This window comes from Aquila chrysaetos, chromosome 5 (assembly GCF_900496995.4).
Source record: "Aquila chrysaetos chrysaetos chromosome 5, bAquChr1.4, whole genome shotgun sequence".
NCBI classification, from domain to species: Eukaryota; Metazoa; Chordata; class Aves; order Accipitriformes; family Accipitridae; genus Aquila; species Aquila chrysaetos.
The window spans coordinates 59840740-59854612 of record NC_044008.1 but is presented as its reverse complement, the minus strand read 5'-3'; the positions used below and the strand labels follow the sequence as shown (position 1 = coordinate 59854612).

The following is a 13873-nucleotide window of genomic DNA, read 5'->3' as shown; positions in this document are numbered from 1 at the left end:
AACAAAATTGCATGTTACTTTGCAGCATAAGCAGGAAAAGTGGAAATTGAGATGAAAAACAAGGAACTAAGTTTCCATTTATAAAAGAACAGTCAGTTGGAAAATAAAATAGTGCAGGAGGGAAAAGGAATACACAAGATTATCACTAACATCCATCCGAATACAAAAGAGTGCATGTAAAAGTTTAAATTCTATCTCTATTACATGCAGCAATTTTAAGTGTTCCTCAGTGCACTTTTTCATTATACTTTTATGAAAAAATATAATTAGTGTTCCATAAACAGCCTGCATGGATATTCAAACATCGCAGTGTTCTAAAACTGACCGAGGTGCATGCCAATTAGCTAAATAAAAAGCTTTACATGCAGGTCTCCACACTCCACCTTGAAAGACACTGACTAAACCAAGGAATTAGAAATTACCAATGTGTCGTCTTGTGAGTTCCACTGCCGCATTTCTGTTCACGTTAGACAGTAAACCAAGGCAGAATCGTTCAGAATTAGATGGGTCAGTGAAACCATCCACAGTCATAGAGGGCTGAGAGGCGTGGAAAGTCTCTCCCACTCGCTGGTTGAGTTCATAGTAGGATATCGAGCACCAGAAAGCTGGCTCGCAGTAGGTAACAGGCTGCAGATCTGCACAAAATAAAAAGCAAAATGAATCACAGGCCCTCAGGAGGGTAAGGGGGATGAAAAAAAGCAACTGTTTTGAAATATTGTTCTGCTTCATTCCTTGGGCTCACTTTAACCAGCAAACTTTAATTATTTGACAGATTTTAACGGACCACAGCTAGAAAGCTGCATCACCTCTGAAGCTTTTGGCACATGGAACAATCACAAACAGTCAAAGAAATTAGTCACTTAGCAACAGGGGTGTCAGTTAACTATCTTCATACTTGGAGAAAATTTAAGAAATAAAGTTAGCTTTACTATGAAATGTGGGATCACTTTTAGGTAGCCAGTACCCTAAAAAGAGAAAAGAAAAGGACAGAAAAGGAAGAAACAGAAAACTCTAGAAAGAGCAGACCACAAACCTGCTTTCAACAGCACAGGTCTCCAGAACCCTAATGCTGTGCACTTACACCAAGCACCCAGCAAATCCAACTTTTATTCTTACTGACTCTGTTATGATCTCTCTAGCACTGATGAAACCAGTAGAGTTGTCTGCAATGTGCACCAAATTGTACATAACACTGGCATCAAAGTGATTTAAAAATGAGAAGCTCTCTTCCAGTGCATTTAATCTCAAATTATGAAAAGAAAATCCAATTCTCCAATAGATGATGGCACATCTCTTTTATTGGGGTTATGGTTTGACACAGCCTGTGGACTGAAGCGAAAGGACCAAAGTTCATGAGCAAACTGAGCCTGAGGCAGTCTCAGGAAGACAATACTTGATATGCATGAAAGGTGGGACATTCAAATGGCTTTGAATTATTTAACTGCTCCCACTGAAGCCAATAAGATTTCAGCAGAGGAAGGCTTAAGTCAAAGATTCTTGGAAATACTGCACTAGATGGTGCCCAGTCCTGCTGCAAGCCAAGAATCTGCTGAGCAGAGGAAGTGGAAAGCAGACTAAGCTAAATGATAAGTGCTTTATTCCCCAAATTCAATGCAAGAAATAAAAGCAAGAGAAGAATTCCCTCCAGTCCTCCCCTCAATTTATCACTTCATCCCCGTTCAAATGGTGCTTAAAAGCAGAACACAACAGCTTCCCATCTGGCCAAAGAGTTAACAAGCAGCAGCAAAACCCAGCTTTTTCCATAGGCTTTCCCATCTGTTGCTCCTGCAAGGCTTAGGCGAATCTGGGGCTTAAGAGATCAGCTCCAAAAAATCAAAGACAGGTTTTTACCATCCCAGCCTCCTCTCATCATGAAGAGGGTGTCTCTACAGAGGTTTGAGGGTAATTTCTCATCTGGTACCTGCTGTTACTCTGTAACCTTTAGAAACAGGTTGAAGCAGCCTGGCTTCAGACAAAAGACATGCTGGTTTCCTCTCCATTACTGTGGTGTACCAGTTCCCAAAGTAGCCAATAATCAGAAAAAAACTTTGGTTTCTGCTTTGTTACAAGCTTTGCTGACAGCAAATAAGGAATTGAATAAAAGCGCATCTGGGGAACTCTGTAATCCTTAGCAGATCTTCAAAGTCCGTGAATCTTGGAGCTTATACCCATTCCCAGCTTCTTTCACAGTCTCTCCTTCCTCAATTATATCATCCAAAAGAAAAATGCTCTATCACAAGCAAAGCCCGATGTTCCTGCTCTCCGCCACACCTTACACCCACAAAAGCAAAAGCCTATCTTCCTCTTCCAGAAAAGGACATAATGCTCAAAGCAAAAGCTAACAGAAGGCAGCTCAACAGAACAGTGGTTGCTACATCAATTTAAGAGATCTGGTAAGCATACCTGCCATTTTGTCACATTTTAAACAATTTCATAGCTTAAAGCAAGCCCCTCTCCTGATACGTGCAGATGATATTGAACACACCCAGGAGTCACACAAGTTTACTGTTCTCTGCCTTTTTCTCTTGTACAACATATTTGGTTGTCCCACTGGAAACTGCCACATCAGGCTTATTTCTCCAATACCAGCCTCATTTCATCAATTAGCAGTTGTGGCCTGCAGCAGTAATCTGTACACATTGTAACTGACTCTGGGCTTCACATGGCTCCAGTGCAATTTGTATAGAGGTACAGCAAATACCAGCACTAATCAGAGTCTCTTAAGTGTGCCCACCCACTTAGGAAAACAGATTGTGTTCCACATAACTGTGCTCTTATTCCACAGCAAGTGCCTTTTTAATTGAAAGGCTGCTCAGCTCCAGAAAAATCAAATCAACTTCTGTTGATCCTTAAGTAATGTCCTCAGATTGGTACTGTTCAAGTTATAAAAACACCGAAGCCTGTATTACTCTCTATGGTTTTGTGGTCCTTTCCTTCAAAAACCACCTCCGCTTGGTTACGACTCAAGGGAACTGTGGATTCCCCACTGAAGGATGCACAGAAATTTTATTTCCGGCTTATTTGCAATTTGAGGAAAGACACAAACCAACAAATCCTATTTTGAAGAAAAACTTGTCTCTAAAAAAATGCAACCAACCTTTTAATAATGCTGCTTTCTCCTGTGATTTGTGGTCTTAGGCTTCAGCTTAAGCTGTCATGGGATGGGCAAGTTTCCTCTTACATTAGAGCTGTCCTGAACATTCATTTTCAATTTATGGATTTACTGTTTGGGGAAAAGTAAAAGAACGTAGATCTGCTAAAACCAAAGAATCCTGAGGAGGTACACAATTAACTAACACGATACACTAAAACCAAGCAAATCCTGCCTGAATTGTCTCCATACAATTTCAACCTTGACTCACTACAGCTCTGCTTTCACAATTGTCCACTGAATATTGGGATGCTACCCATACTGCATCTTCCCTACAAGATGGAAGTACTATCTGTTCAGCTGCAGAGGAAAAAAATCTGCTGGCTGCTTTGCACTCTCTACAATGTGTGCTCTGAGCATCAGAGCGGTTGTTATCCTAGTTTCAGTTAATGCATTTGATACACAATGTATATCAGAAGTTACTGATATATGTTATCTAACTGTCTTAGTTGCAGCCCCAGTAATTCTAACTCCCTCCTCAGAAACAAAAAGATAAATAGGTGTACATACTCCCTTCCCCTCTGTACTTTGGGAAGGGCTGTCTTTTCACTGCTTTGGGAAATAGTGTTTCAACACAGAGAGTAACAGAGGCTTATGTTACTGATGGATTTGACCATAGGGTATGTGCTTACTTCATCTACAGCTTTTGCGTCAAGTCTTCTGTGGAGCAAACACTGACAATGGATTTCCTGTACACCAAGGGACTGCCTCACTCCAAATAACAATATGCATGCAACCTCAGGCCTGGCCCTTGGCCAGCATAAACTCCCTGACTTCATTCCAAATGTCCACATAATGCTGGCAACTCTCCTTTCATTTTGGTTACTTTCTGTATTTTCTCCAGTTTGTATTTCAGTAATACAGAAGAGATCATTGGATATCTATAACTTCCACTTAAAGCTTATGTTTGACAACTGAAAATTTACAACTGAAATTCTGGACCAAAACTAAAATGCTTCCAAATCAAATGCACAAGCTGAAAGGAGTTAAAAAAAAAACCCAGTACGTTACCTTGCAACACTTTTCTGCCTGTGAATGGGGAGATGAAACTCCCTAAGTTCCTTCAACCCCATATTACAGTCTTACAGCTTTATGCTGAAATACACACATTGCACCTCAAACAAACCTTGCTTCTATTGTCCTAGTTGGTTTGCTTCATGCTAGTTTATTGCCTTTGTAATTCTCTGGATGGGATTTAAGTCCAAAGTTCAGCTTACACAAAGTAAACTGTCTTAAAAGCTTCAGGTAGTTCTGGTCAAATAAACAGACATCAATACTGTGACTTTATTTTCCTAATGGCAAAACCGCAAAAGCCCACTGCACTCTGCTGCTGAGAGCTTGCTGGTAATTTTCCTCATTGCACACTGTTGTGTTTTTTAAATTTCTATTCAATTTTCTTAACAAACATACAGAGAAAGCCTGATTAAACTTCTGCAGATGAAAGTACAGCCCTAGACACTGGAGTATTCTGCTTATCCACAGAATTATATAGCACAGCAAAAGCAGGAACACTGCAGGTCACCAGCCACCAAGTAACTTCTAATAGGAGAGAGAACCTGCAAAGCTGAGTAGTTCTGCTGTTACAGTCTACGTAACTCCTTTCTGGGCTGCAGAGACCATCAGGCTGAAGGTCTGATGGGCTGCTGGTGTTTTCACCTACACTGCTATAGGCAGCTCCTTTAGATATGCCATCTACAAGGTACAGATGCAGACAACTTTGTCATTTGACAGTCATTAACAGTTGCTTAGCTATGTGCAATTTCATTTATTATTTTGTAGCTTCCTCACATGCAAAAATTTACAATAAAATTTTTAAAAGAGACAAGAAGTTCTTAATTTGTGGAAGGTCTTGCCTAAGAGCAATAAATATTTGGCTTGCAAAACTTAAAGTTATCTTTTAATGTTGGTAAGTTAAAATGCTTTTCTGATGTCTGCTCCTTAGACTACAAAGAGATTCCTTGTGGTTAACCAGCTACACCTGCTCCTACTTAGTTTTTGTCACCAGACAGCACATTAGACATCTGACAGGCCCATCAGCTGAGCAGCATGTGTTAATAACTAGTATCCTTGTTAGAAAGGATATGCACTGGGGCCTCTTTCCTAGAAACTCCTTTTTTCCTTATGTAAGGCAGATGCCACAGTCAGCTTGCCAGGTTGGTTTTGTTACATGTAATTGGCTTTTTATTTTTACGTTGAAAAAAATTGCTAGAAATTCTCATCAACTCCTAGGCAGCACACTGAAGCATAATGGATTCAAACAAAAAAAGAAAAAAGGAAATAAAAATAAGTTAGCCATATATTCTCTTCTTAGGCTTTAACAGTTAAAGCAAATAAAAATTTAGTGGCACCGTGGCAATATATCCTACGCTTTAAAAAAAAAAAAAAAAAAAAAAAAGGGGGGGGGGAAGAAGAGAGAAGAAATCCCCTCTTCAACAGCCCCAAGATACCTACAAGTCAGCCAATGACTGACAAATTTTGGAGCAGTGTCAAAGTACTCTGTGCCAGGATTAAAAGCATATGTAAACTTTATGGCTATGGTTATTCAAGAGTAATCTCAAGTGGCCTCTGTCTGCTGGCTTAATGAGCATTTAGAGAAACTGATCCTGCAGCTAGCCAGGGCTGTGAGTGCTTTTTATGACAGACCGTTGAGAGCAATTTCAAACAGGGTAAGAGCTCAAACTGATGAAGATCAGACCTTTTATGTCTGTAGGTAAGAAAATAAAGGGCAGAGCCATTTGAGAAGACAACAGAGGTTCAGAGATAGCCACAAAACCTCTAATGGTATCTCAAAGATAAAGGCCCTTTTCAACTGCTATTCCTTCTTCTTCAGCTTTCCTCCTATTTACTTTCTACAGTTTATGGAGTGAATCAGTGACAGCAGTGGCCTATTAGGACTGGACTGTGTTCCATTTCAGCACCAACCAACTTTGAGCCTTCTCCACTTTGCTCTGCTCAGTCCATGCTGAGCTTCGTACTATAACAACTTATACACCTGGGCCATCAGTTGTTCCACTGGTTTAGGGCACTGGGACATGAGGGCTCTGGGCTGCTTTATCCCTATGCAGTCCAGGGATGCCCCTCGGGTAGACTTACCTTATGATCTGACACCATCCTAGCACTCATAGTTTTGTTAGGAGTCCCCAGCCACTGCCACCCAAACCCTCAAGGCCATGCCTATCTGTGATGTGTAACTGCACACTTGCTCTGCAGGGGACATGGGTTTGCTCCTGAGCTGGGTTTACATGAGGATGTAATGCATTTGCTGCCCTTCAGTCAAGCAGATGATTGCCTGAGCTGACAAAGCAGTGCAGGCAAATCTGTAGCTCTGAACCTCAGCCCCCTGTCCACAATATGTGGATAACAGCATTTGCCCTATAATGAATGTAACACCAAATTAATAATAAAAAAAAAAATTGCAAGATGCTCTGGTGTATTGTAAAAGAGACCAGTAAGCACTACAAATTTACAAAGTAACTTTCCAGGAGACAAAATTTAACCTCAAGCTGCAGCCTTTAAAAATATAAGGACACAAACCCATCAGCAAAACAGATGGATATATTCCTTGCAAATTCATGTAATCAAATAAGTGTATTTTTGCAGCAGCCCTTCACTCATTCTTTCTGGTATTTGTCTGCCAACATTTCTTGTTTCTTTATTTAACTCTGATGTAAGTTCAGATTTCTTTCTTTCATATAGAGTTACTATGAACCACTGTTATCACAGTAAAGAGGATTAGCAGAAAGGCACATCAACGGTGCTCACAACCTCATCAAAAGTGCACAACCTCAAGAAATAACATCATCATTAAAATGTCAGTACCTTGACTGTAATTACACACACTTCTCAAAATCACATGCTTACCCAGATTATTGTGTGCTGGAGACATAGGGTTTGGTGATAAGTTTGGAGAACCTGAAAATCAAGACATTGTAAGTATTAGAATGGCATCTACACAAGGAAAAACACTTGCAGAAAATCTTCAGTGCTGCCCAGGCTTGCTGGAGGGATAACCCACTTCTCAGTTAAGTCTCATTTTGTGACACCAGCAGCTTCTCTGATGTTGATTACTCTTTACATGAGCTTCCAAATGCTATTATTTATATCAACTTGCTACATCTGCAATACTGCTAAGCATCTTCATAATGCATTCACTTAAGCTTAACCCATTAATTTTCAAAACTGAGCATGCAGTTGTCAGTTTTACATTCACTTGCAGTTATCAAAGGTCCAGGTACCATCATGACAGCTACAGCCAAACCCAGTTAGCTGGGCATTTAAGAGCTTAATTTTACATTGCCAGGCACAAAACGTACTCACAACAGTAGAAAACATACCACTTGGTATCAACAAATCTTACTGGTTTTGGGACAATGGAGTATTGTATCAAGCTATACAGATCTGACCAAACAACTGTCAGAATTTTATCCCCAATCATTTCAATTTGGTCCACAAATTCTGTGCATATATTTCAAATATCTGCACTTGGATGTCCAGGGCAATTTCCACAGTCTCTGGATGCCACATGGATGCAGACAGGTGGTACAGCCCATTTTTTCTTTTCCTCTCACAGTGAGTTTGGCTGGTTTCTTTAAAATTTGTTTTTCTGTAAAGAGGGAAGTCCATGACATGTGAAGGAAGGGATATAGCATTTGAACATAAATTGGGTATTTATAGCATCTTCCAGGCCCATCCTATTCCAGTCCACTTTCAAAAAGTCATACATACATTCCACATGTCAACAACACTACCAATAATTGTATGCACTGAAATGGATTATGTCAATAGGCTTGTGTTTCATGTAGACAAACCAACCCACACTGCCTTCCTCCATCTGTACAACTGCGGTGAAAGACTGCAAATCAGTCATCCCTCTTTTAGAATCCCACGTATGTTCTACGGCTGAAGACATGCACAGTAACCAAGATATTTGTGTGCAGTATTTGCATTAATTAGGTTCTGCATGTCTATCTTTATGAAAGTGCCATGTATTTGCATATCCTTCTTGTAAAGCATCAGCCCTTCTAACCAAGGATGTGTTTTTGCTTTTCAAGCAAAAGTTCTATGAATTCAGAGTCTGATTCAGTGGTTCTTACTCACAAGCAGTGTGAGTGTAAGATCAACAAGATACCTTAAACAGTTTCTCCCAGAAAGATGAGACCTGCATGTTTAATTTTAAAGTGTTGATACAGGTTAGCACAAACAGGAAGGCTGTTCATTCTAAACTTGGTTACTTGTTTTCTTGGCAATGAGCGAGAACACAGACTAAATGACAAATGCACTAAATTATAAACCCATTTAAAAACAAATCTGCTAGTGATCATTTCAAATACAGTTAAACTGGACATTTAAGTATGTAAACAACTAAGCGATCAGAAAAATGCCCTGCAGAAAAGTGCCAGCTACGTGCAAAATTTTCATGTGCATACAGATGCCCAGATGCAAATACAACACAAACTATCATCCTTAGATGAGTCTCCACTGTTTCAGGCTCCTGCTTAGTAGTATCTAATGATGGATGTTGGGGAGAACAAGAACATGCTGTACCTTTCACCAGCAGCTCTAAAACATACAGCCCTGTGCTTTACATGAGATGTCAGGCTACATTTTGCACTCCTACAGGGACAAAATACCTCAAACCACCATCCGATCTTCAGTGCCCCAAAGAAAAAACTTTAAAAGAGTCTCTGATATGACCTAGAAAGCTGCAGCAAATGGCAAAAGATGACTTACCTGCATCCATGCTGGGGTTCATCTGGTGGTCACTAGTTTCTCCATCCTCACTCAAATAGCCTGGAGGAGGTGTCTCTAGAAGCATAAAATGATCATACTGTCATTGCAACTGGATGCAAAGTCTGGATTTCAGACACCAAAACCATTTACTTTGTTGTTCACAAGGAGCTAAATTTCTTTTTTATTACTTTTCTTCATCAGACTGCTGAAAGGAGGAGCTGGCACAACCAGGATGATAGCCATAGCATATTTGTGAGTAACAAAGGAGAGGGGGAAACAAAAAAATCCAAATTTTCAGTCCCATAAAACTTTAAGCCATGTAGACAGTTTTCTGTCCACGTATTTTTCCTTTCCTGGTGTGCAGCTGCATAGCTTGTCCATGCAAATAAGGTGTAAATTGCTTGTAAAAGAGATACATAAATAGAAGAGCTCAATTCCATCAGAAATCTAGAGAGTTTTACTCAAATTAAAATGGCTGAATTTCATTCAAATCTAAACTTGTTAAAGGAACATTCAGCTTTAGATTCCACAATAAACTGAGTATGTACTACTGAAAGGAAGAGGTGAGTTTAAAGAAAAGAAAACAAAACAAAACTATAAACAGCACTGTTGTGTGTCTACATTTACAGCTTTCATCTATTTTTGTATAGGTTCCCACTCCTTAGCTTCATAGTAACAATGGAAAGAAAGACTTTCCAGTCATCCAGCTTTGCATACATAGACACGATTCACTGTGCAATATGACTCTTTTCCCTCCGCTTGCTGTATGGACGATATACAGTACCTGGAATGTAGTTGCTCTGTGGCTCGATACCTGCTGGGAAGTTAGTGTTCTCTGGAATAGAATGACTATAATCGTCTAACGGCGGAAACTCAGCTGGGATCTCTGTGTGCCGAGGCACCAGCACTGGAGGTAACACTGCACAAATGGAAACAAAAAAAAAAATAGAACAGCAACGTTAACAGCTTTAAAATAAAATTACTGAAACGCTAGAAAATGAAGAGAAACCAGTTTGGAGTAACACCCTTAAATACATGCAACACCAAAGTTGCTAATTAAGGGACACAATTTGATACTTGCTTCTGAAATAACAGCAGCAGTTAAAGATGCTATTCTTAACGTATCTCAGCTGGGGATGGGATACATGCTTATCTGAACACACCTAGTCTGTCTCCCCCTTCGAAGGCAAAGAAACAGGTCTTCTTGAAAAATTATTTAAGAGAAGTTATACCACATAATTCAAAAGGAATAAATTTCACATAAAATGAAACAGCAAAGTAGGATTAGCATAAACATCCAGACTGGTTCTGCAGATTTGTACTGACATGCAGCAGAACTATCTGCAGTTCCAGATGAAAGTCTCTTTCAGAGGCAGGAGGAGACTTCAGAACAGGAAGTTCAGTTGTGTTGGGAGCTATTCTTAGACCCACTTCAACTTAACACTAAGTTTATCCTTAATTTAATACCAACAATTGGGGATACACAGAACACTGCTGTAGTTCATACTTGTATCTACTACATGTGTGTGTTGTTTACAGGCATACAATGCCACATTAGGAACCTGGCAACAATGCAACCTGCTCAACTTGGATTTTATCGATTTAAAATGAAATTTCCCCCCAAGTGCAGATTCATAAATTATTCTACTGCATACAGTAAGAGATTACCATCAATAATAGATACACTTTGGTTTTAAAACCCTACGCCTGCTGCTTTATTCAATTTTGAAATGCACTTATAAATCCCTTACGCTGGTACCAAGAAGCTGAGGTATCTGGACAGAGGGCCAGCAGTACCTGGGGTTTCCACTCTTTGGTAATGATAAGGATTCACACAGACTTCATCCTTCTTCATGTTAAAGGCATACTCGCACATCTCCATGGCACGCAGCTCATGGTGGCTATGAAGGTCTGGCCATCGCCACAGCCGGCAGTAGATCACATGGGGAAGACCTTTCCGGTGAGACACTTGCAGCCGGCCATCTAATGATCTGCAGTCAGAATATAAAGATGACAGCAATTTAGACTGGCATTAATACATGTGTAGTACTGACCACATCCCATCAAACACTACACAGGGGAACCTAATGTGAAGACTGCAGAGTTCAGCAGCAGGCTCAAAGCATAGGCTGCCCAGCAAATGCAGTATTCTGACGCAATCCAAAAGGTGCTAGTCACCAAAACCCGCTGAGACAGTGCTGCAGGGAGGCATTCCGCTCCCAGTCTTCAGGCCAAGAAGTTATCTCCGAGAACTGCAAAATGTTTGTTTTATAGAACAGCCCTGCTCTGGATTTATTCATTTTCTGAAAAGAGGTTGATTTGGAGGCAGAGACAAGAGCTACAGCAAGTAACAATACATCAATTTAGTGGAAATTCTGAAGCATTTATGTGTGTCCTAATGAACAGGCCATTTGCACAGCTCTCAACAATTTATGCTGTGCACGTAAAGGGATTACATCTTACAATATGTGCTAATAAAACTGGACTTTTAAAATACAGAGACACATGAATTTCCATTGTGACAAAACCATCCAAAATTGATATAGATGCCTTTTCTTTAAACAGTGTTCACGAACATTACAAACAAGCAAGGTTTCCAGTTTCATTTTCCAAATTGCAGCTTGAAAGCAAAAAATAGTTTTTTTCAGGATTGCTTACTTTTGTTTTTACATCTAGCCCGTGTCTCCTCCAACTCATTTTTCTCCTAATCCTATCCTCACCTCAGAATAGCCTGTTCCTAGCAAACCTTCCTGGGAAGCAAGACAAGCATGTTCAAATCCTCTCCAGCAGAGGAAAGAATTGGAGCAGGGTCTCCTCCATCCTGAATGAGGGCTCCACTCCCTGAGCCACTGAATGGGAACTGCCCCCAGGCACTTTCTTTGAAGTCTAACCCTTCATTTCCCTTGGTTTTCTTAATGACCAAAACGAAACACTTCAGAGGTTTGGTGAAATGAAATATTTCTATTTTTAATTTGTCAAGGAAAGAAAAAAAAAAAGAAAATTGAAATTTTACTCGGAATTATTTCCCTTGGTTCTTTGTGTTGGCAGCCAATCTAGAAAAACAAAACAAAACCAAACCAAAACACACAAACAATTATTCAAACAGTGGTTGCGCTAGTCTTGGCTGCCCTAAGAGAGTTTTCCCAAAAGCTTCTCTGGCAGAGCTTGGTAACATGCACACCTCTTGTAAACACTGCTACAACAACGAGGAAGGCAAAACACAACCAATTCAAGCTATTACTGACAAGCACTTGATTTACGGGAGCAGGAAAACATGTCATATAACTGTTACGTATGAAGTATATAAGGAGTCTAAGCCAGCACTGAGGGACTTGCTGGTACATGTTACAAAACATCTAAAACCTGCAAGTATATTGCAGCCCTGAAAAATGCACAACGCCCACAGTTATTATTTATAGTATGTATTTATAGTATGTATTTCTTCATTTTGTGCCTGTTATTTATGGGTCACACATTCTCTTCAGACTTCACTCTTTAGACTGCTCTGTGATGGGGTGACCGACCAGCTGAGTATCTCGCACATTTTCCAACTGTGTTCTTATGCCAAGCTCCTTCTGAGGACAGAAAAGCAGAAATCGGTCTTCCCAGGTGGAAGACTCACAAGGAGGGCGCCAGTGTCTAGAACGGATCTCCTGTGAAAAGTGGAAATCTTGGTATTTAATTCAATGGGGCCAAGACTTGACTTACGTGACCCCAAAACTTGTCAATTTGGAAAAATTAAAAAAAAATGTATACCAAAAGTGTGAAAATACTAAATTTAATAAAAAGAGAGTAGGCTGATATAAGGAACAAAACAGGACTGCTTTTCTGTTCCTCTTTCAAACATCTTTGCCCGCTCGGAAGGATATCTTGCATCTAAGTGAGGGTAAAGGAGAAAAAAGAAGACTCAGAGGGATTATTCCAAGTAGCCGCAGAAGATACAACTGTGGCAAGTGTTCTTACTGTTCCCAGTCACCCTCAGCAGACGGACATCACAGCAGGATGGACAGATTTGGGTTGGGGCTAGCAGCTGAGATGGGGGGGGACTAACACAAAGTGTGTATGAGTTTGGGATTACTTGCAAGGATGGGTCTCTCCCTACATTTCCCAGGATAGAAGAAATTTTTTATACCTACAACAGACTTCCCAGACAGCTGGAAGGTAAAGTGCACTTCTTCCCATCACCCCAGGGTTCTTGGTAAAAGCTATGAAGTCTTAACAAAAGATGAGCCAGTACATCCACATGCCTGACTCACTCTCTGGATGCAGCAGCCCTGGCCTCCCAGGTTAATGGAGCCCTTCTGCTGACAAAGCTCTCGCAGGAGACAGTGGAGAGAGGCACCAAGTCACTGTTGTCTGAACAGTCCCCAAATCCTAAACAGCTTCAGTGGTTATCTAAAACAAAAAGCCTAAAAGCATAACATAGCTCTCAACCACTAGTATCACAGCTACTCGTTTTTGTTAGCAGAGACTGCACGCTGTGGAAAACGTGTTGTGCTTGCTATCTACCATTTCTCATGGCATGAATGCTGTCTATAAGGCAGAAGAGATGGACTTCTCTACAATCTTATCTAAAAAGACTTTTATAAATGACAGAGCCATATGTTTTATTTTCAGATATAATAACCTCCCTTCTCCCCTCTCCCCCCAATAAGGAGATAAGGTAAAAGAAATTATATTTCCCCAAAGCCCTGAGGGCTAATTACATTTTTATGGTTGTGAAATCTCTCCTCAGGCTCTCTGCGAAGGGACTTGAGACGAAACAACATTGTCTGCATGTTCTTGGGAAGAATGTGGCTAAGTAACAGGGCAGCTTTATTTCTTTCTGCTGTCCTGCCTCAATCCTCAAGGAGTATTTTCTCCAAAGCAACAAATAACTGGTATGGCTGAGATGGGACACAAGGTTAGATGAGCAAACACCGTGCTCTAAAGGCAGCTTTTTGTGTAGATACAGCCCTCCCATTGCCACAGTGAATTGCCACGTCTTTATTA

The 13873-nt window shown here is 40.4% G+C and overlaps 1 protein-coding gene across 1 annotated transcript in view; it reads right to left on the bottom strand.

Annotated features, from left to right (window-relative positions):
* The window catches only part of SMAD3 (SMAD family member 3), a 79549-nt gene that overhangs the window by 11924 nt on the left and 53752 nt on the right, over positions 1 to 13873 (bottom strand). Inside the window, exons 2-6 of the mRNA XM_030015347.2 lie at positions 10679 to 10872; positions 9666 to 9800; positions 8882 to 8956; positions 7013 to 7063; positions 423 to 635 (exon numbers count right to left, since the gene is read on the bottom strand). Coding sequence (XP_029871207.1) covers positions 423 to 635; positions 7013 to 7063; positions 8882 to 8956; positions 9666 to 9800; positions 10679 to 10872 — 668 coding nt within the window. The remainder of the gene's footprint in view (positions 1 to 422; positions 636 to 7012; positions 7064 to 8881; positions 8957 to 9665; positions 9801 to 10678; positions 10873 to 13873) is intronic.